This window comes from Vespa mandarinia, chromosome 11, assembly GCF_050613455.1.
Source record: "Vespa mandarinia isolate Hongniang chromosome 11, ASM5061345v1, whole genome shotgun sequence".
In the NCBI taxonomy this organism is placed as follows: Eukaryota; Metazoa; Arthropoda; class Insecta; order Hymenoptera; family Vespidae; genus Vespa; species Vespa mandarinia.
This window is the reverse complement of record NC_140820.1, coordinates 792,501-817,004: the sequence shown is the minus strand read 5'-3', so window position 1 is coordinate 817,004 and position 24,504 is coordinate 792,501. Positions and strand designations below refer to the sequence as shown.

The following is a 24,504-nucleotide window of genomic DNA, read 5'->3' as shown; positions in this document are numbered from 1 at the left end:
AAATTATCTAGGTCAATGGGTCTTCTAAACTTGAATGGGAATATCTCTGGAACTAAAAATCGTAGAGACTTCATTTTAAAGATTATTTTTTTTATCTTCTCGCACCTATTGTTAATAAAAACCTTTTATACACAATTTGTTATAAACAAATTTGTTATAAACAATTTGTCATGAACATTTTCCTGCTAACTCCCGTCAAAAAAAAAAAAAAAAAAAAAGAAAAAAAACTCTTAATAATTGATATAAATTTGCGCACGCAATTATACTAAACAAATTGTTATAAACAAATTGTTATAAACAATTACAAAATTTTTTTTTCTTTTTTTTTTTACAAGACACCATCATTATAATTTACTTTCTATACATTATTTACAGACACATATAGGCATAAGGCTTAACGATTAGTTATATGAAAAAATTTGTAAGTAAATAATTTCTTCGAAATAAAATATTACGCAGTTCGCGTAATGCGTTGTATGAAAATTACGTTCAGAATGAATCGTTTACTCGTAAAGAAAACGACGACGACGACGACGACGACGAATAGAATCGAGATAAGGTAGAAGTCATAGACAAGGTAGAAGAGAAGAAAGAGGGTCCGATGGAAACGTTAATGCCGTGAGACGTTCTGAATCACGTGACCAGTTCATCCGTAGGCGCGATAATACAGGGAGCAGTGGCCATTACCTCTTTTCCGTGTCTCCGATCTCTTCTCGGGGAACTTCTAATTCTTACACGAGTACGTACACACATAAGGCACGAATTTCAAGGGGTTCATGGCGTGACCAGATAGGAGAAACTCTTTACTAAGACGACGGACAGGCGTTATGGGATAAGATAAGCGACTCGTCCCGTCCTTTTCTCTCTCTCTCTCACACACACACACACACACACACACAGACAGACAGACAGACATATCTTTTTTTATTGGAATATACGATCTTGTCCGACTAATCGGACGTAAAGAAAAGTAAAAAAGATACGAGAGCAACCAATCGTCCACTGCCTTACTTAAGTATAAAAGGGATATCGAGCGATGGTAGTTTCACCTTCTATTTTACGTTCCCGAATGGCGTGGGACAAATATTTGGGACACTTGATCCCAAAAGCCAGAAGAATCGTATCTCTTTTCTTTACTTGTGATAAGCTAAGAAGGTCTTGAGCTTTTTCCCTTTTGCTGGTATCGAGAAAAATAGTAGAGAAAGTTCTTTGGCTGCTTGAATCCCGACCAACCGTGTCCTTCCGTGTAAGTTCGTCGCTTGGAAAAGTTACTTTTATATCTTCATCCTCGTCAACTCGATCGCGGCAGCTCATCGTTATCGTTGTCATTGTCGTTGTCGTCGTCGTCGTCGTCGTCGTCGTCGTCGTCGTCGTCGTTGTCGTTGTCGTATCCAAAGGGACATGATGCGTTATTAATGTCGAAGCCGTTACCAACCTCGATGTGCGACAGAACGAAAGGTCTTCTTTTATCGGACAACGAAACGTCCGCGGTTTAATTTGAGACGGACAAAGCCGACGTATACGGAGATAGAATAATGGAGTTTTCTGAAGGAGGAGCAACCAACCGCGGAATGAATTGTTATATCGCAAGGATTTAATAGCTTTCCGTGATACGTGCTGTCATGCTGGAAAGTCTGGCAACGGTAGAAATGGATAGGTAGAGATGCTCTCATGTTTCGTTAATGCGGCTTTAAATTGATTGACGTTGGTCGTCGGTACGTCGTCCGCTCGTCTATAACAAGTTTTTTAAGTTTTGCATGATAGTGCAAACCCACTCATCGAAAGCTCTTTCGCTCGTTTGACGCGAACAAAACCGAACGTTTCGCTGATACACTCAGTTCGATTGATATTTCGAGATTGTAATAGAATGAGGTAGAGAGAGAGAGAGAGAGAGAGAGAGAGAGAGAGAGAGAGAGAGAGAAAGAGAGAAGGAGAGGAAACAGTTTCATGTACTCATCGATAACGTGATTTCTCGAAAATCTCCTCGCTGTAAAAATATAATCCTCTTGATCCTCGAAGTCGATTTCAAGCTGTTTAAAAAAGCTAAATTGAAAATAGAATTTATGAAGGAAAGGATAAACGTAATAACCGGGTAGAAATCAATGGATTTCTAGCTTGAAGCGATATATAAATAATATTTCATTTTTTTTTTTTTTGTTTTTTGTTTTTTGTTTTTTTTGTTTTTTTTGTTTTTTTTTTTTTTTTTTTTTTTTTTTTTTTCTTTTTTATTCCTCGAGTAATCAAATTGACAACATTTAATTGGTACTTTTTTTGAAATGATACAGAAATATTGCACAGCTTTAATATTCGAAATAAAATCAGGAATAAAAGTTATAAATTTTTATTAATGCATATAAAGCTATAATCAATTTTCGAAGAAAGTACTATCTCTAACGTTTGTTAATAATACGCCATAGACCGTTCTCATTGGTTTGCCGAAACACGAAGCGTATACCAAGCTCGAGGGGGCAACAATTATATTTTGGTTTTATTTCTACAGCTGCCAGGACACGCACGCACGGCCGGGCGATAAGCATCAGCGTAGCCGATGCACGCAACAACGATTAATTTTATCCTCTGGTCTCTCTCTCTCTTTTTTTTGTTTTTTCTTTTTTTTTTTTTGTTTTTTTTATTGTTTTTTTTTTTTCTTTTTTTTTTTTTATTCGACTCTCGACATACTCTACAGTCCGTCCTCCGCTCGATTTACTCTTTAAAACACGATCGATAAGTCGCAAATCGAGCGTCCCTTTGACGATTGACGGCGACGCTTGAAACGCACCAAGGCATATTTCGCGGTACAATTTTTTTCCCGTCGACAACGTTATCAAGGTAACACGAAGACCGATCGATTTCTATAGGGATTTTACGAGTTTGTTTTTCGATTAACTTTCACATTGTGTAATACGATATGCTTGCAGACCATATTTTTCATTATTTCAAGAGTTTTCTTCGAAGATTGACGACCTTAATTTTATTATAGTATCATAGAAATGTTAAAGACAGAGAGAGAGAGAGAGAGAGAGAGAGAAAGAGAGATTAAATTTGATAGAAGAAGAATGAGTAATTTTCGACTAAATTTACTTCGAAAGTGTAAACAGCTGAGAAAAGCTACCATTAGGTTTCATCCCTCTTGGATTTCAAAGGACTCAGAAATCCGGCAACAAACGAATTTCTCATTCTCCTGGATTTCTTTCAAAGACTCTTTAACCAAGACGATCATAAGACGAACATTCTGTAATTAACGTACTAGTCGAGCAAAGGATGAGTCGGTAGATCGAATACTTCCATCTTTCTGTATTCTCTCTCTCTCTCTCTCTCTCTCTGTCTCTCTCTCTCTCTCTCTCTCTCTCTCTCTCTCTCTCTCTCTCTCTCTCCTTCCCCTATCCCTCTCTATATCCCCATTTTCTTCGCCGACGAGCGGATTTAATAAAGACGAGAGTAGAGTCGCGCCGACTACAGCGTCAATTAGTCCCATGCATCCGTGAACAATGAATAAATCAGTGCGCCACCGTTTCCAAAAAGGGAATCGCGTTTCGAAAGGAGGAGTTCGTCTGAATAGGATAAGACTAGGACAAAAGGTGTCGAGCACTCCTACGTGTATTACGACATTTCACTGAATTACGCGTGAAATTTCCTTTCTCTTGTAGGAAGGTACAGATAGAGGAGAGCGAGAAAGGCAGACAGAGTAGGGCGGGAGGAACGAGGGGGAAGGCCGAGGCGGAGAGGGAGAAATTGTAGACGAGCGCAAGAAAAGTCGTTCTATCTAGACAAAAGGTAAAACGAGAGTAACACGCGATTCGTGAGAATTGTAAGACACTAGTGAAAAGTAGAGGACGGGGTTGATAGTGGTGGTGGTGATGGGGAGGAGGAGTAGGGATGGAACCAGGAGGGAAGGAGAAAGAAAATGACGACGATTTTGGCTGTTACATTTGAAACTAAAGAATCTACATTATATACGTTTTAATAAATTAAGAAAAAAAAGAAGAAGGAGAGAGAAGAAGACAGGTAGAGTGAAAGAGAGAGAGAGAGAGAGAGAGAGAGAGAGAGAGAGAAGAAAAAGTGGTAGAAGATTCATAACAGGATTTTCTTCGGAAAGGAACTTTTATTCTTTTCTTTTTTTCTTTTCTCATTCTAGTATTTCACGATAACCATTAATGTGGCAAGTTACACGATCGGAGGGTGAAAATCGACGTTTACGATACACCTTTGACCGGTGGATTTTGAACGTTGTTCAAACGAGAGATAAATTCGGCCTATAAATTTCACCCTTCCTCCTCTCTTCCTCTCTCTCTCTCTCCTCTCTCTACCCTACCCCCCCCCCCAATGATAGACCTTTTATTCGTTGAAAAAATTTGTCGGTCACTTTGCAAAAACAACCTGTCGCGTCGCGTTATTCTGTTCTATGTTATGCTCTACGATTCCTATGTACCAATGTATACATATATATATATATATATATATATATATATGTATGTAGGTATTCCTATGTAAAAGAATGAGAAGGTTCTTTTTCCTTTTTCACGAGCTATCATCGTGACATTTACCACGATTGGGAATCACGATAAAATTGTTAAAAAAAAGATAAAAGTTTTGCCCTTTAAATCGTTCATTTTTTTTAACACTTTCATTACGTTGAAAAATTAAAAGATCCGTTATATACGTTTTCGAATATATGGATGTTATCTATCCATGTATTTGCTATTAAATGCATTCACCGATAATCTATATATGTATCTACTTATCTACATATATATACGCATCTACATACAAACGTAAAATTAATATCAACTCCCATAGATCGAACGACGAATGTTAATAATGCTTTGCATCGACGACGCGCGAAATGAACTCGTTAAAATTATCATGACATTAAAGAAACATCATATAAATAAATTACGTTGAATTGCTCCAATGACAAAATAGACCTTTTTTAATCTCGTTTCTCTTTTTTTTTTTAAATCTCTTTTCGGGGTTTTTTTTTCTTTCTTTTTTTTAGAATTTTATTTCCTACCTCATAGCTATCTCATTTCGAAGAGTGGACAAAGATCGTAAAGGCGTGGAAAAGAGAGAACTACGAGGAGCGAGGCAAAACGATCCGTCACTCTTGTCAAATGTCGTCTGGATGATCCATCGAAACGGTTTTCCAATATTTACGACGTATCACTCGAACCTTTTTCCCCGATGCAGTATGGACCATCCCGTTAATTTTTCTATTTATCCACCAATGGTTCTTATTCGAGATCGTCTATATTTATGTATTTCTAATAAATTTAAATTTTCAATCTCAACTTGATGAACGAGTACATGGTTGTGTTATTGTAGTTACTTCTTTTTTTTTTTTTCTTTTTTTAAAGAAAAAAAAAAGAAACTACTAGAGATCGTATAAATTAAAGATACCTTACTGCTCTCTATGCACGAACTTTTAACTATTGCAGTGTTTTAGCCACGAATTTATGCTGTCCTTAGATAAGTTAAAATTAAAACGAGCTCGTCTCTCTCTCTCTCTCTCACTCTCTCTTTCTCTTTCTACTTCGTCTACGTAACTTTCGACTTTTGCTCCTCTCTTTCTCTCTCTTTCCTCATTTTGCTGACTATCTAGCCATCTCTCTTTCTCCGCTACATTGCCGTGCTTTACGAGGCACTACTCCGCTGATCCAGCTTAATGTATGCTCTTTCGTGGTGCTTACGTTAACTCCACCGATTTTAATACTTTTCGGTAACACGTCGAACAATTGAAATCTTTTTTTATTTTTTTTCATAATAAATTACGCATTATTAAATTTCACCAAACATTATTACATTGGAATTGTTTTTATATTTCAGAATAATTAGATCAAATAGAACGTGCATTATTATTCAATGAACTTATATATAATGTAGATCTTAATTTTGACAAGAATTTCATTATCCGTTCAATAGTCAATTTTCGTTATCTAAGTTTATTTTAAAAGTTTCTTCGTAAGGCTGTTACCTCTGGAAACTCTAACATACATATACTATATATATATATATACATAGAGAGAGAGAGAGAGAGAGAGAGTTACACGCTCGTAATCGGTTCCTTAGACAAGCAGAATCGCTTCGATTCGCGATTCGAGATCGTCCTTCGAAGTTGACCATCCTCCAACTCGATCGGCCAACTTCGAATGACTATTCAAAGTCTAACCGGCGACGTGTAATTAATTCAACGATTTGAAAGGAGGTGGAATCTGGCAGGACTCGATCGAGAATTTCTACTCTCTCTCTCTCTCTCTCTCTCTCTGTCACACTCTATTTCTATCTCTATCTTTCTATCTCCCTATATGTGTCTTCTAACCAAAAGGGTCATTCTCGGGACTATCTCGAGCAATCAAAGATTAGAGATCAGTTATACGAAAGTGGTCAGAAGAGAATTTACGAATCGATGATCGGTGGTGGTGGCTTCTTTGGTTTAATCCGGAAGTGCCGTTATTGTTCCTTGGGTATAACAGATGCGGTCATTGCGGTGAGAAACGAGGAATATCGATGATTAGAGAAGCAAGGCCAGCCTGCGGTCGAGGCCACACCTTCCTCCTATTCTCTATTGCTACGAGAATTAATTTATCGCAATGCTTAGTTAATGCAACGACGTTAGGCAGTTTGTAACAGCCACGAAATTGAGGATTTCGTATTGATTATTAACGATTAAATGGTTCTATCGGTGCCTATAACTAATCAAGATAATCCACCTTTATGGATTTAAAGAAAAAGATAAGATCTTATTAGCTAATACCTTTGTTATAACGAAGGACGATCAAAAATGTCTGAAAATATAACGAGTATTTCTTTCAATCTTTATATTTCTTTCTTATTACGCGTATTAATGAAAAGAAGTCAAAGAAGTTACACAAAGAAAAAAGTGAAATCGAGTCTCTCGAATAATTTATGCAACATAAAAGGAAAAAACGTGACAATGGTTTCGTGTATTCATACACGCACACACATACACGTTTATACATGTACGTGCTTACTCTCGAACGATTCTTTATTTCGTGCTTCCTCGGAAAAAGGAACATTTTGCCGTTCTTTGCTTTAAAAAGAAGAGAGAACAAGAAAGAAAGAAAGAAAGAAAGAAAGAAAGAAAGAAAAAAAGAACAGAAGAGATAAAAAAGAAAGGAATCACTGAAAATTGAATTCGTGTATCGACTTATTCGATGGCTGAAGATTCCTTCGCCAAGGGAAATAACAAAGTAACGCTAGATTCGATAGTTGTGCATTTCAACCCTGATGAAAAAAATTGAGCAAAAAAAGCTGCTACGGCGTTTCGATTATTTTTTTGTGTTCCTTAAATAAAAGAAAATTTCGACTTTATCTCCCGCTCTCTCTCTCTCTCTCTCTCTCTCTCTCTCTCATTCTATCGTAAAATAAATAAAAGATACAAAACAATATGTTTATTTACTATACAATATATAATCAACATAAGGAATACTTAACACGAAACGATAGTATATCTCATAGTTAAATCTTTAGCAACCCTGTATTTACAAATTTCCTTCACTTCCATTCAGCACAAAATAGTTTCATTAAAATAGATATTCGTATTGTATTACGAGGGAATACCATGGAACTTAATTAAAGAAGCCCTTTTAATTTGTCTGGACACATCTTATACACGGTACAATAGAGTTTTATTTAACTGTCATAAGGAAGAAAAATACTATTCTCTCTCGTATATCTTAATGAGAAACGTTCTTCATTATTAACTTTATTATTTGATCGTCTTATTCCACTGACTAATTTCGCATAACCAATGTTCTTTTTCTTTCTTTCTTTCTTTCTTTCTTTCTTTCTTTCTTTCTTTCTTTCTTTCTTTCTTTCTTTCTTTCTTTCTTTCTTCTTTTCTTTTTCTCCTCTTTCCAACATGTTTTACGGGCGTAAAGATTTTCAAAATGACCGGCATACAAATCGTACGATTAGAATAATCCGATGGATGGTTGGGAGGGAGACAGGGAGGAGGGAAGGAGAGGAGAAAAAGAAGGGATAGAATTGTAGGAGGTAAAATATAGTCGGCGGAACGATTCTTCGTAATTCGTATGATTTGCATTGATTGCGAGTAGAATCATTGGTAGAAAGAATTGCTAAGATTTGTTTGAGAATGCTAATTTTATATATATATATCTGCTATCTGTGTACATACGTACGTGTGTATGTACATACATATATATATATAGTAATGTAAGTAGATATTATCAATGAGATATTATACGTATAGTAACGCAATGCATTATTATTAAAGTCCCGTTCGAGGGATCGATAAAACGCGTCCGGTTGAGAAAGTATCTACGTAGGAGGGAAGTCAAGAAAAGAGATAAAAAAAAAGAGAGAGAGAGAGGGAGAGAGGGAGATAGAAAGAAAGAATACGAAGATGTTCACAAAAGACATTCACAATAGATCTCACGAGGCATTGTTTGAACATCTAGCACGATCCACTTCCGATCCACTCTTCCTAAGATACTCGTAGTACAACCGTATTACAATTTTCCAAACTTGTGTACCCTTGTCACCGATGTGTTCAAGGCTCGAGACGAAGGTCGGGGAAAGAAAGAAAGAAAAAAAAAAAAAACAAAAGAAAAAAAGAAAAAAAGAAACAAAAAGAAAGAAAAAAAAAAGAAAGCTTGTTGTATGGGGTCGAGTGTTCGATGGAGAACCTCTTTTAAAGTCCACCATTGTATCGTCATTGCTTGACCCAGGGGTCAAGAATTTTTTCGATTTCGAAATTGAAAGGAGTATAAAAAGACACTTGTACTAGTGGACAATCCCAGAATCGATCGAAAAAATTCTTAAACTCTTCCTGATGACGAAACGAAAGTAATAAGTATTTGTTAAGAAAATCGAGTAAAAGAAAAATAGCCACATTATGTACCGAGTGACTTGTTCAAAATAAAAGGAAAAAGATGATGAAAAGGATAAAAGAAAAGGAAAAAAAAATTTAATTCGTTTGTAATCTTAATATCTTTCTTAACTAAGATCGTAAAGCTCGAGAGATAAAAGAGAAAAAAAAACAACTAACCGAGAGAGAGAGAGAGAAGAAAGAGATAGAGGAGACAGGAATAAAAGTGGAATGTCGGTGATACCTCACGAAGAAATTAAGATTACGAATGAAATTAATTTGCTTTTCTTTTTTCTTTCTTTCTCTCTCTCTCTCTCTCTCTCTCTCTTCTCTTCTCTTCTCTTCTCACCTGGGCATCTTTGCTCTTTTTTTATGTTACAGTCGCCGCTCTGAAGCTACTACGTATAAACGTCCCATCGTACACCTTGAGGGGCAAGAACGCGCTTCTGGAGTGCAGGTGAGAGAGTATACTTACTACTAGCTTACACATTGAATCGTCAAAGGGAGACGGAGAGAATGGATTCTTGGAAAAAGAGAATAAGAAAGAGAGAAAGAGAAAGAGAAAAAAAGTAAAAGAAGGAAGATAGAAGGCGGAAAAAGAATTCCTTTTCTTTATCTCGAAACGTCTCAAGTCTCGTTTCTAGTCGACGCTTCAGGATTCTTATTTTCTCGTGGCATATACGAGAATCGGGCACGATTCTCGCACGCGGCTCTTTCTCTCTCTCTCTTTCTTTCTCTTTTTATTTACTTCTTTTTCTTCTTCTTTCTCTTCCTCTTCTTCATCTTCTTATTGTCAATCGAGTATACAGGATTCGAATGTGATACATCGAGAAACGGTGGAAGGGATGTGTTATGTAATTCGACGATAGACGACACGTTTACCGCAAAGAGACTTTCGTATGTTATCGCTAGACAATCCTTTCCGTTCGTCCCTTTGATATACTGTCTCGTTTGATTAAATGCGATCGCAAATCGATCCAGTGTACTACCTCTTTAAAAATCTATTCAAAGCCACCAGAGTGTGTGTGTGTGTGTTTGTGTGTGTTCCAAACAACAGGGAATCCTTTGAAACGTTTTACTCCCCGAACTATTTGAGTAAATCTCACTTTCCTTTTATATCCTTTCCTCTTTAATTTATATCGTTAAACGTCATTTACAATCATAATTTCTGTTCTTTATGAGATAGACGATAAGGCGCTCGTTTTTTGAATATTATTAACGTAATTAGAACGAATTATCGGCGTAGAAGTAATTAATTCTCGTTAAATATCGCCTAGGGTGCTCAGCTGTACCGTAGATACCTGTATTCATTTATACAAATCGATTTTCTTGAGATTAAGTCTCTTGATGCTTCAGGGTCTACGCCTGAAGCCGAGATGAAATATAATTAAAATGATCTTCGCTCTTCAGATCTTATATTTTTACTCCTCCTCTTACAAGATTTCCCATCAAAGGCGTAATAACGATCTCTCGTTTAACAAATTTTTTTAATTCGTTATCTAACGATTGCTCCGTCGAGAGTAACTTTGAATAATAATATGAGAAACTCGATGAATCCCGTTGCTTTGAGCGTAACTTATTCACATAAATTATAATATTATCAGAGAAAAGATTATCTAGTAATTATTAATATTATCAATGACCAATCCTTCTTTTCAGCATCAACAATGAAAATTTCAATTATATTAATTTACACTTTTTCATGGATATAAAGATAATTTCGATCGATCATTATTTTAATTTACAATCCAACGAGCAATTACAAAAAGTCTCTTTGATGAATAATTTTACAATTCGTTTTTATGCGCCAATTCGTCTCATCATAATCACTAATGTACGCGAACAAAGGTGAAATATGAGAGAGAGAGAGAGAGAGAGAGAGAGAGAGAGAGAAATCTGGCCGAAACTCCTGACTGCTTTATGCGTCTTCCTCTCTTTGTTACGTGTAATATTTCGCGTTGGTCCAATGCGACGGATATAATGGAGAGTCACCACGACGAAAGGCCGGCCATACGAATCACATCGTACGCTATTTTTACATTTTTTGTAGGGAGGAAAAAAGAGGGTAAAAAAGAACAAAAGAAAAAAGAAGAACATACAAAGTGCTATTCTACGTTTAAAGTAGAGAAAGAGAGACCTATTTCAACTCGGTGAAAAATTAATCATTCTTCAAAAATTAATATTTTTGAACATTTTCGTTATTATTATCCTTTTTTCTTTTTCTCCTTTATTCCTCAATAATCGAAAAAGTAAAATATAAAAGATAATTATAGGTATAGAGAGAGAGAGAGAGAGAGAGAGAGAGAGAAATAAAAAATAAAAAAAAAATAAAACAAAATAAAGAGAGATCAAGCGCGGAATTAAATACGTCGAAATGCAAAAGAGTAAAGTTTGGCATCGTGAATCAATGTAAGAGGGCCTTCGACTTCTCGTCTCATTTATCGCAACCCTCGAGAGTTAGTACGAAGTCTAAGCGAGAAAAGAACTCTCGAATCGTGCACTCTATCCTCTTGGTCTACTCGAACTCGATATAGAGAGTCCCAAGACGACGAAGAAAAGAAAAAAAGTGAAGAAGGAGGAGGTAGAGGAGGAAGAAGGAAGAAGAGAAGGAGAAAGAGAAGAAACGAAGAAAATCCTTTCGACCCTTTTCCTTCTTCCTACTGCGGATCCCTTGAGAGTATTGCGCGTACTGCGGACTACTCTCCTTCGCGGTGAAGCTTTGCGCGCTCCGCTTCTAATCTGTCGATCGAAATTCCATCGTTGCCGGAGGTGCTAGAACGAATTGACGATCGATGCAAAAAGACGTGGACAGAAAGATAGAGAGAGAGAGAGAGAGAGGAAAAGAAATAGGGTAGACCGTTAGTCAGCAAAAATCGTTTCAGCAAAGCAGTCAGTCATCGAGTATCAGAAGAAGACAGAACGATAGAAAAGAGAAAGACAAAGTTGTCGAAGTTGCGAGGAAAGGACGATGTATTTTCTTAATCCTTGAATACTCACGATCAAACGAGATATTACGAATACTAACGCCACTAGAGAATAAGATATATATGATTGTTATATCCACGTATAACATATGTACGTAAGAGGTATTCCTATGAACGGACAGGATGCAACGTATACTATATTCAAGGAAACCCAGACATAGATACATACATATATATATATATATCTTCTCGATAAATATATATCAGACATCAAGAGATATAACATCCAACGAATTTGCTTTTTGCGAATTCAGACGTTGTCTCTGACCGTATCTAACGGAGTTACTTTTGCTCGTCCCGTCAGTTCCGTCTCTACGTTGTCAAGCAGCACGTTTCTCTTTCTTCCTCTCGGTGAATCTCTGTCTTGTCTTCGAACTAAATTTAATATCCTCTTCTATGAAAGTACGTCATTTGCAAGTTCTTTTCTTTTATCTTTCTTTCTTTTTTTTTTCTTTTTTTTTTTTTTTCTTAAATCAGAGAAAACATATTTTCATATTAGAAACGTTTAATAAACTTGTTATGTACCGATGTTACTGATTTTTAATTTTATTCCATTTTATTCCCTTTTCTTTAGGCATGTTTGCCTTATCGTATAAACAGACCATAGATCGGTCAAAACCACCCTGATGTACTATCATTCTCTCTCTCTCTCTATCTTACCTGCATCGTCTTTCGAAATTAGCTGAGCACCCTTCGTTGAAGAGCCAAACGTTCAACCGAGCAAGAGAGACCGAACCCGCAGGCACGTCTTCGTGTACATCGGCGAGCAACTCTCGAATTAGTGGTCGGTTATCTAGGATTTCTCTTGTCGAGTGTACGGTTCGCGCATAACCATAAGGTCTCTCTCTCTCTCTCTCTCTCTCTCTTCTCTCTTATATACATGCATACACGTAATAGTCTTCTAAGAGAAACGAGATGTTTCGAAGCACTCTTACCATCACGTTCTTCCCTAGCACATGCCGCTTTGTTAGTAATTGTACTCTCAAAGTTATCTGAAAATCAAAGTCCTCCTCCTTCCTGAATATGAGAAAGGAAATAAGGTGATGAACAAAGAGAGAGAGAGAGAGAGAGAGAGAGAGAGATTCCTTTTGGTATTCGCCGTTCGGAGTAGGAATTGGCAAATCTTTATTAACGAAATATCGATCATAAATTTCTATCGACTAATAGTAACTCAACGCTAGCGTGCATTTATATGTAACGTGCGTAAATATGTTTAGAATGAACGAAACTTATATCGTCGTAGTTGTTTTATTAACTTCAGAATTAATTTTGGCATATACGACCGTCCTTTATAACGTTTTGAACATGTAATTATTAGGTACTTATTAGGTATTTAGACCATCGTGAGAATGACTATATATATATAAATATTTTTTTTTTTTTTTTTTTTTTTTTTTTTTTTAATGAATATTTTATTAAATTCCGTATTTTCAGAAAGCAATGAAAAATTATTTTCGTTCAATGATTCCGTTTAAATCGCTCTCGTCGCATCGTGGACAATTACGTGCTCGTTCGGACAGGCGAAATCCAATTTTTAAAATGAAATCTTGATAACGCGCGCGCGACAAATCAATTAATAGGATCATTAGCGTGTTCTCTGGACGTACGTGGGTTCATTAATAATCTCGAATTTTATGGTAGGTTCGAATACAATATGCTGCGACGTTCAAATATGCTATGAGTTTATGCATTATAAGCTTTTATTATTGTGCACGGGGAATCTACAAGAGAATTGACAAATTTATAGATACGCTGTATAATTAAAACCTAATTCTAATTAATATAAATTTTACAAATTTTTATCTTTGTTTCTCGAAATAAAGATATTTTTCATTCATAAATATTTAAATATAACTTATAATCCTCAGGGTATGTATAACTCTAACGGTGTTATAGTTACATACATAGATCTTTTCGATTCTGTTTCGTGCTCGTTTTAAATTAGAGACGATGTTACAAGGGTGAGAGGGGGAAAAAAAGTGTAAAACGTCGATAGTCATTTCTCGAACGATTGGAGACTCGACCATATTCGAAGATTAAATTTATTCCATTCCACGTTGTGTGTACGCCTCTTATATTTTCTACAATATTTTCCAGTCGGTGAGAGTTCGGGAAATACATAAAACGAATCGACGAATCGAGAGGAAACTGCCTTTCCGCTTACACGCTCCCACGATTCAACCGAGCAAAAGCAAGTGACGTTTGTTCTTATATCATTTAGACTTTGCGGAAGATATTTCGCGCATCGATGAACGCTCGCAAGCTAGCGCGTATATTTTACTCCTCCCCCTCCCGCCTTTTATACTTCTTTCTTTCGGCTCACGTATCGTAGAAAAGTAAATGTCGAGAAACGAAATTTACCAGAAACTTGAGAAATAAAATATAATTCGATTTTTTCTTTTTTTTTTTATTTTTTTTTTTTTTTTTTCGATGGAACTCATATACATGGAAACGAGAATTCGTTCGGGGAAAAAACGATCTCTCGTTACGAGAAAAATTAAAGTAATCAAAATAAGTGAAAAATCGATCGACCATCTACGCATAGAACTCGTATAGAAATATGTAAATATTTCATTAAAAAGGGAGTCGTTTTCACATGGGTACACTTTCGCCCGAATACTTTTGTCGTTAGATAGGTAGGTAGGTAGGTAGGTAGGTAGGTAGGTAGGTAGGAAGGTAGGTGGATAGATATATAGATAGGTACCTACTCTGGCATTAATGTATTCATCGACAACGGCAACACCGGTAGCCATTACACGAAAGTACATTTGGCTGATTGCGTATCGGCAAAGCGTACAATCATAGATAGCATTTCTATCTTGGTTTTTACGATGGGAAAAGAATCGATATTGGCGATGGTGCTCGATATCGTTGTCGATGGTAGAGGAGAAAAGTGGAGGGTCGATACAGTTGGTTGGGAGAAAGGGAAGATAGCTAGGGTCCCTAGCGCGTACTTCGTCTAGTTCAAAACGTATCGCGTGTTCAAAGTAACAGCATGCTTTCCACGTAACCTCGTAACCGAGATGCTGAAAAGCGCGAATCTCTGGCAAATTGGAGTCCACGCTTTTTCCAAGCTCGCCCAGAGAAATCGTTTGGAAAGTGGAGCACCGTGGCAACAATTTGCCTTCCTTTGCGTTCTTCGATCGAAAGTACGTACCTCCTACCACCTTCTCTCTCTCTCTCTCTCTCTCTCTCGCTTTCTCTCTTTAGTACCCTTTCGTGCACCTTCTTCTTTTTCACCTATTTCCACTCTTCTTCCAGGGCATTTTTTTCTTCCCGTCCTTCTTCTTTATATACGCGCCAATCGAGCGAAAGGCTCGACCCGTGTGCGCATAAATGAAACACTTGGCCGTCTCACCCTATTCGTCATCTTAGCCCACTTTCAGCCACCCTTTTCACTCGCTTCACACGTACTGTAACAAGTGCCGCTACTCTTTCTCCTTTCTCCTTTTGCTATCCTCTTATCCTTTTTCTTCTCCATTTTCTTTCTTTTCTTATATTCTCCCTCTCTCTCTCTTTCTCTCCCTTTCTCTCTCTCTCTCTCTCTCTCTCTCTTTCTTTTTCCACGTAGTTACTCCGTCGATATTCCCAAAATCGTTGTATTTCTGAAAGAATATGAATTGTAAGAGGAAAAATTCACAATTTTACGTATTGTATTACAATCTGATAGAAAAATCGAAGAAAAAGATTTTATATATATATATATATACACACAAGTAATACGAACCTTTCTTGAAATGTTTTCAACCCTTTTCCCGTATCATCGCTACGCTTTTATTTTTCCAACGTAACTTTTAGACGTAACCGAAACGTCTTGAAACATCTTTCTACAAAGACGATATCGTCGGCCATTTTGCCGCGAGCAGTCGAATCGTCTTCCTCCTTTAAGAATCCTATGCGTATAGATAAATGTAATATGCTTACATGCTTCCTATAAACTTCCATGCGGAAGCCACAGACAACGTTGTCGTTTTTGTCGTCTTCGTCGTCGTCGTCGTCGTCGTCGTCGTCGTCGTCGTCGTATTCGTCAACAAGCTTGCATCAAAAAGTCTTGGCGGATAAGCTAGATACTTTGTGAAGGAAGCCAGATGGCCTTTTCTCAAACATGGCCTTTCAATAAAAATATTTTAATATATTTCGATCTAATCACGCGGTAAACCATCATAAATGATACCTATTTAATATTTCTTTTATAATATTTGCCACGGGTGATATATTTTCTTTTTTTTTCGTTTTCATTCATTAATAATTAAAGAAGAAAGAAAGAAGAAAAAAATTAATGATCAATTAAACATTCGATACGAACGTATATCCATTAAAGCGAAATTGACGTTTAGATATTATCACGAAGCTTTTCTTTTTTTTCCTTTTTTTTCTTTTTTATTTATTTATTTATTTATTTATTTATTTATTTATTTAATTTTTTTTTTTTGGAAGAAACAGAGATTTTTCATAGATGGCTAGTCACTATTACGTAGCATTTACATTCGATTCTCGGTGTTTCGTTAAGTTGGCATGAATAAATTATTCAGAAGGAAGAATCGTGCGGATGATAAACCTAGCGAGTGCTGCCGCACGAGAGTTGGCATCGGTGTACCGTTAATTAGTCCCGGCGAATGTCATTCATCAGCTCAATAATTAAATCGCTCAATAATTAAGACACGGTCTTGCTGGGACGTTTCTCCTCCGTGGCGCATCCGGATGCGGAAGGGTCGGAATTACGACTTTACACGTCGTTTTCTAATATTATCCAGCGGATCCCCGTTGGGACGCGACCCTAGCAACCGTGAACCGAAAGAGAAAGAGAGAGGGAGAGAGAGAAGAATAAGGGAGATAGAAATAGTTGGAAGGGAGATAGAGAAGAGAAGAGAAGAGAAGAGAAGCGAGAAAGGGAGGAGGGTGAAGAGAGAGAGAGACGGTCCCTCGACATAGGTATAAATTGCAAATTAGTTTACCGTCCCTGATGCAGCTTTCTCTCTCATCCTCTCGTTGGTTTATTCGTTGCGTCGCTTCACCCACCCTCCCCTTCACGAGTTCCCCTCTTTCTACCCGACCCCTACAGAGCAAAACTCGAAAAGCGTTCGTAACATCGAGAAACGAAGTTCGTGGCCTTCTGCTATTCCAGAATATGCCGAATAAGAATAAGATATAACGTGGTATACGGATCGCAAATCTCTCAGCAGCAATTTCAAGCACTGTGATTCCTCGGCAACGCCTTCCTCAGGATAACTCTCATCAACGGCATCCATTTAGGATGGATGAGATCTTGATCAATGACCAAAAAACTGATTCGCGATACCAACGAGTTTCGGAGTTTCCTATTGCAAACTTGCACCGCCCAAAGAATTTCCCTAGATTTCCTTTTACTCTCTCTCTCTCTCTCTTTCATTTTTTCGAATTTTTTTTATCCATTATTTTGATTAAATCTTTACATAAAACTTTAAGCAAGATCACTTTGAAATTGAAATAATTTTTTATACGTTCTCGTCGTTATTGTTTCTAGCAACGTTATTGCTGGTTTTACTTAGTAAATACGTTTTTAAGACGCAAGAAGTTCGAAATTGGACGAGCTACGTTTACCACCGGCTTACCAGCTGATAGAACTTACAGACGGGGATCAAAATCGGTCTTGGGCTTCCGTGTAATTTCTCCGTGGAGATACCTTCATTACGATACCCAAGATACTACCTTCCATTCATCCCTACCTCTTCCTTTCGCGCTCTCTCTCTCTCTCTCTCACTCTTTCACGATACCTCATCACGATACTCGAGAATTTATCTGCAAATCTCATTCATCCACAAAGTTACCATTTCTCGTCAACTTGAGAGAGATCTTATACAAAAGAATAGAAAGAGTTTCACTATTCGTGAGTAAGTAAAGAAAAAGGGATGAATTTGTGAGGCTTCAGAAAAGATAGAGAGAAAGAGAAAGAAAAGAAAAGAGATAGATAGATAGATAGATAGATAGATAGATAGATAGATAGATAGATAGATAGATAGATAGAGAGAGAGAGAGAAAGAGAGAATTTTTACTTTTATCCTAGCAAGGAATTTTTCTTTCCGCCTGACAAAGAAATCCTCACGCGTTCCTCCTTAAAAGTTCTTTTCTTTCTTTATTTCTTCCTCTTCAATACTACATCCCGGGGGGAATAAGGAACAAGGAGCTGAAGACGCAACTCCTTCGTCAATAACAATCTCCCGTGAGAGTAAGTGTCAGAGGTGCAAGATCCTCATCTACTTGACAAGGATCTTCTTGTTTTAGTCCACTTGTGCATACTTATATATGTATGTATGTATGTATGTACGAGATCTTTCATTTCTCTTTGTCTTCGTGACTATCCTTTTCTTTTTTCCTTATCTTATGTCAGACATAGTTGAACGGTCAAGCGAGTAAGCCAACGTATCAGGAAAAAGCTTCAGTGAGGTGAAAGAGACAAGGATGAACATGGTGGAAGAAAGAACCGTGATAGAAATAAGAGAAAATAAGATGGTAGAAACAGAGAGAGAGAGAGAGAGAGAGAGAGAGAGAGAGAAGGTAGAAAGAGGAAGAGAAAGAGGAATCTCGAAGAGACGTCCCAAAGGACAAGACCCTGCAAATGAGCCGAAGGATGCAAATCAATCCCAGGACGCAACGTTCCAAATTGTTCACCTACGCTCGAATGCGGCAATCCCTTTTCCAACATTCCCCCTCCCCCACTCTCGCTGTCTCTCTCTCACTTTCTCTCTACCTATCTATCTGTCTATCTCTCTTTCTCTCTTCGATCTCGATCCCTCTCTCGGTCCGGCGTAAAAGCAGGCCGAGAACGAGCCGGTTGCACCCGACAAGCGAAGCAGAGAATGCTCCCCCTGGGTACTGCCCTGCGCGTTGCCAGACCATCCTCGAAACGTTGCTGCAACGACGTACCAGTAGCCAACGAACATTATTGCAGCGAAGCGTGCATTATCGCATCGAATGCATCCACGTTGAATCCATTCGACCAAGTCTCGCATCCACGTTCTTCGAACAACTATCTTCATGATTCTCTCTATGGAATTATGATCTTATGGTTTACGGATTCCCACAGTTGTTGTTATTAAGTAGGTACATAGTTTCTTGGGAACAACGTAAAGATCTCTCTCTCTCTCTCTCTCTCTCTCTCTCTTTCTCTCTACCTGTGGTATTAGATATATTTAAAACATTTATAGAGTTTAATATATTATTATTGTTGTTATAATAAAAGGGAAAATATTTTCGATATTAATAGTTACCGAGTCATCCTTTATATCCTTATATAGATAAACTCGTGTATTATAGCGAGGACGGTTCACGTCGTTTCACGAAACTCGTTTTCAAAGTTCGTACTGGTTTAGTAGAAAATGCGCTAGCGCACATGCACGAAGTTACGATCGTTGAAGATTACCTACGAGCGTGAAAATAGAAGTTGCCGTGCGGACGCAATTTCAGTAAGTAAAATCATAAAGTCGTAAAGTCGGTGTATTATTTTCCTACATCCGTTAATCAGGTTCGCGTGAGCTACGAAATCCGTCACGTTACGGAATTCGTTTGACGCGTCACGAAAACGAATCGAAGGAGGAATAGCTCGTGGACGTCACTTTGGTACAATTTCTATTTCTTCGTTTGCATTAAATAATGCCGATGATAAATCGTTGAAACGATTCTTCCTAATTAAATGTTAATTTCTCCGAAATTAATATTTCGAATATTTTTTTGAAAAATCGACTATATATAAATTTTCTGTTATAAATATATAGACTTGTTAAATTGACGAGTTAAATAATCGGACATTAAATATTATAATATATTATTTGTTCTTTCGATTCTGACATGTGAATGAAAAACTTCGTTAAATTTCTAACACACTTAAGATAGATTATAATACCCGTAAAATAAATTATCGAAAAGGATCGTCCTACGATATAACGTTTCAACGCAGGCAAAATTGTGCTTTGTAGTTGAATAATATAAGCGACAATCTCCGAAGTACGATGCGAAAATTATTAATACCGTGTGTCCATCGGTGAAACGAAACGAACGGCGATAAATCTTTCGCGAGATCGAAACTCCATCGAAAATTCCATTAGCGAATCCTTCCTACGCGATATATGGATGTACATATATATTGGTATATATATATATATATATAGAGGATGATTGATATTCACCGTAGATCCTTTCGTGTCATTAATTCGAACGTAAGAAGTATATAATATTCGTTGAAGGTAAGGGAGAAGAGGGACGTGCGATCGAATTGTACGAACGAACAGGATGGACATGCGCAAAGGGTCATGAACGTGCGTTATCGGAAATTATCATCGGTAAACGGGGCATTGCGTATCGCACATAATTATGATTGAAAGAGTAACGAGCATTGAATCTTCATTGAAAGGCAATAGATACAAGGGCGATCGATTCGATGCCAGAAGTCGATCTTCTCTAACTAGAGAAGGAGAAAGAGGAGAAGGAGGAAGTAACGTTACATTTGAACGCCGTTCCATTACAACGCGATCAACGAGCACGTCCCGTTACGAAAAGAAAGAGTTCATCTCCGAACGATTTTTAATTTCTCGGGGAAGGAAACTATTAGGATATGTCGTCAATCATCGATGATTAAAATCATCGCTCGGGTTATGGCTAATCAGTGAATGAGAAAGGAAGAAAGACAGAAAGAAAAAAAGAAAGAAAGGAAGGAAGCTTCGTACATATTGATCGTTCGTTCGCTCGCTCGCTCGTTCATTCGTTCATTCGTCATTTAATGGGCTGCACTCGTATAATTAGTCATGTTACGTACATCTCACCGTAACTTACTACTGCCTTTCGGAAGAATCGAGATAATTGGAAAGGCTCGTAAAGATAGAGGACTCGCGTTGTGATAGCATAGAGGTAATTTCTCCGTGAACGTGATCTAAATTAACCGCATTGCCGGTTAGGTAGTACGTAATTATGCGAAACGCAAAAGAGATGGGGCTTTATTAGGAATCGCGTGTAGAATGGAAAGGTGAATGGTTGATTTTTTTGAATAGCGATTCGAGCCGCATTTATCCGATTAAAACCGTGCGTTAATCTGACTGCTTCCTTCGTAAAGTGGTTCTTTAGGCCGATGAAACAAAATTATAGCTCTCAACCGTGGAAAGACGACGACGTTGCTCGAACAAAGGCAAGAGCAACCAACCTAGCGATCTTCTATTCCGCCAACGTTTCCGCTGATCCATTTATCCTTCGACCAAGAGCAACCTCCAAAGGGAAACCACTAACCAGTCTTCTCGTGTGTACTCGTTGGATCAAAGTAAATCTATTGGACAACCCCAAGTCGATAGGATTTTGGGGAAATTTTTCTTTCGACCTAACAAGTACAAAAGTGGAAGATCAATGAAATCGACCATCAAAGACCTACGTGTTAAATTTTGATAACAACTTTGTAGATAATTTATACGTAAAATAATCATGGTATTTATAGATTATTAAGGTGGATGTTTAATTATGTCGACGCATGAACCATTCGTAGAAACAATCCACGATGCCACGTGCTTTTGAATATTAATTAATTGATGAGATAATTCAGCAGATCATATGTATAATCCAATGATCACAGCCTGTTGCACTCGACGATCTTACGAATGTATCGACCGTAAACGAGATTGAAGGTGGAAAGGGATGCCTGACTAATAGCTTGATTAGAACGATTAGAGCATTGGTCGGTGGTCCTGTTGGTTCAACCAATGTTGATAATCGTGCATAAAGTTTGCATTTCAAATCAAACAGCGACCATTAGTTGATTTACACAGTTTTCCCGTATAATCTCGCAACATGTATTTCCTATAATCGATAGCTTTAGTCTTTGAGAGATAGTCTTCTTCTTTTTTTTTCTTTTTTTTTTTTCTTTTTCTCTCTTTTCGTTCAGCAGAAAAATCATTTCTTTCTAATATATCCTTTCACTTTGCAATTAATTTTTAAAAAGGAATTATGATTCCTTTGTAAAATATAAAAACTCCTATTATGAGATTTAACCGGCTAATCATTAATATTCTTGTCTTATCAACGACGTACCTTCTTATTACAAATTTAATCCGCCGGTTAAACAAGGGTGAACGAGAGTCTCTTGGGTTGGAATATATATTTTATGATATTATAAGTGTAATTTCATTGAATCGTTAAAAGATGAAGGAACAAAGAAGGAACAAAGATCATTCTCCGAAATGGCTCGAGAAAATCACGAATGAGGAATCTCATGAGTCCTTTGCCGTTGTAGTCAATGGAAGACAGACTCGATTAGTAAATTGACGGGGCACGGGTGGTTCTTCGATCACGGATGTTGATCAATTACAGTAATTGTAGCTCACCCCCTCTAAGTCCGCCCAAAGTTTTCGTCACGCGAGCTATTGTCCGTTCCTTTTTGCCCGATATCATGATCGTCGAGTGAACGATGGTATCATTTCGTTCTTTTTCTTTTCTATTTTCTTTTTTTCTTTTTAATTTTTTTTTTCTTTTTTTTTTTTTCTTTTCTCCTCATTTGGACGAGACTCGAGTCCGAGATTAAACAAAGGATAGAAGATCGTATTGGAAATAGTTATGTTTTGTTTCATCGGTTTTACGGTATTTTACAATAACAAGGATCGATATTATCTACCGATCTTTAAAATAATTCTAGGTATTGCTCACGTTTTTTTCCCTCTTTCTTTTTTTTCTTTTTTTTTTTTCTTTTTTTTTTTTTCCTTTTTGTTGTTGTTTCCCTAATTGGAGAAATCCATTCGTTCAACTTGGATCCGCGTCTATTGTAGAAGCAAACAAAATATTTGCGCGGCTCAAATCGGTACATTCCGGTATAATCCATACGCGACGAACTCGGATTGAAGTTGCAAATGTGACACAGGAAGGTAAATTAAAAGGTGGAAGCATCCAAATATAGGTATTTCAATAGCTGGGATATTTTCAAAAGCAAAGAATCAATAACGACAGAGCCGAACTAATACGCAAACGTCTATACAGTATACCCAATTAAGTAATTTATCGAAAAGCATTCGTACTTCACTATTTCTCCATTTTTTCCTTTGATTTTTATTAATCCCCTATCAATTAGCCATCGTTATCGAGAAATCGATAAATTCAAGAGTCCGATGAAATACTTGCCTCTGAAGTTTTTTATGAGAACACGATATCTAATCAATTTCTTTTCTTTAGCAATCGTATACAATATTTACTATCAAATCGTTATTTTAAACTCAACTTAAAAGCATTTCATTGTCGAAGGATACATTTGCCTGGTATAAACTCTTATAAAACTTGACGTTTCGTAACGTCATTAATTTCAATTACAAAAGAAACTTCGTATCTACCGAATGAATCGTTAAAAGAACATTCCCGGTTGGTGGTCGATAAAACTTTTTTTTTTTTTTATTATCATTTTTTTCCCATCGTTTTTTCTTTTTTCTTTTTTTTTTTTTTTTATCTAGATATTACTTTCGATAATTCATATAAGCAAGAAAAATTACTTCCAATAAATAAATAAATAAATAAATAAATATATAAATAATAAGTTTTAACGTATAATTCAAAAAAAAAAAAAAAAGAAGAACAGAGATATTTCTAATTTTTCACTCGAAAGTAAAGATCGAACGTTGACGTGTTTGTAAAATATTAATTAAGAATCGTTTTAAATACGAGACGAGTAGTGAAAAAAATAAATAACGTATTCTTTTTTTTTTTCTTTTTCACTACTCGTATAAAAAGCCTTATCAACTTCGGATAAAATACAGTGTGATAAAGTTGCTTTCATAAAGGCGAACGTCGTGCGACTGCACGCATATAGTCCGGGACGAATTTAATGACTCACAATGGCCTTTCTTTTTTTTTTTATTGTTTCAGATATGACCTAGAATCGGATAAGCTCTATTCTTTTTCATGGTACAAGGATCACGAAGAGTTCTACAGATACGTACCAAGGAGTGAACCGACCCAACATAGTTATCACGTCGAGGGTATTAAAGTGGACGTAAGTTAATGTTATTTCAATATACACAAAGATACAATTAAATAATTATTCATAAATTATTAAGAAATAAATTAAGATACATGATGAACGAATTATTACAATTCGTGAATACATGAATGTTATCCATGAATGATATTTATGACTTTCAACGAAGATTTACCAGGTTTAATTTACTCTTTAAATTATCGTAGAGTCGGTCTTGTCTCTCCTCCGTTCCACTAGAGGAGATTGTTCGTATCTAGTAGCACCTTTCGCTTTTGGAACGACGAAGAGATACTGCGACTTCGACTTCCAACGGGAAGACAAACGACCTATTTCGTTTCACGATTGCGCATGGTGATTCCTTAAGGAAGATCGAGTTTTCTGGAAAACAAGAGAAATATATATATATATATTTTTTTTAGAGAGAGAGAGAGAGAGAGAGAGAGAGAGAGACAGATCTATTTATAAGTCAACAGAAATCGATAGTCAATCGTTAAAATATTGTACCGAGAGGAGATCAAATATAGTATCGTTAACTTTTATTATCATTGTTGCCCATATAACAATAATAATTCCGTCTGATTATTCAAAGTAGATATATGCGTATCCACATATATACATATATATATATATATATATATATATATATATATATACACCCAACAGTCTATATCTATTATAATTTTTATTATTTACGTTCGAGA

General features: G+C 36.7%; 1 protein-coding gene across 5 annotated transcripts in view; it reads left to right on the top strand.

Annotated features, from left to right (window-relative positions):
- LOC118441289 (uncharacterized) overlaps nt 1-24,504 on the top strand; it is a 176,949-nt gene that overhangs the window by 132,858 nt on the left and 19,587 nt on the right. For all 5 annotated transcript variants that reach the window (XM_035865473.2, XM_085660235.1, XM_035865470.2 and 2 more), the window contains 2 exons: nt 9,230-9,305; nt 23,692-23,818. In XM_035865473.2, the coding sequence (XP_035721366.1) occupies nt 9,230-9,305; nt 23,692-23,818 (203 nt within the window). The remainder of the gene's footprint in view (nt 1-9,229; nt 9,306-23,691; nt 23,819-24,504) is intronic.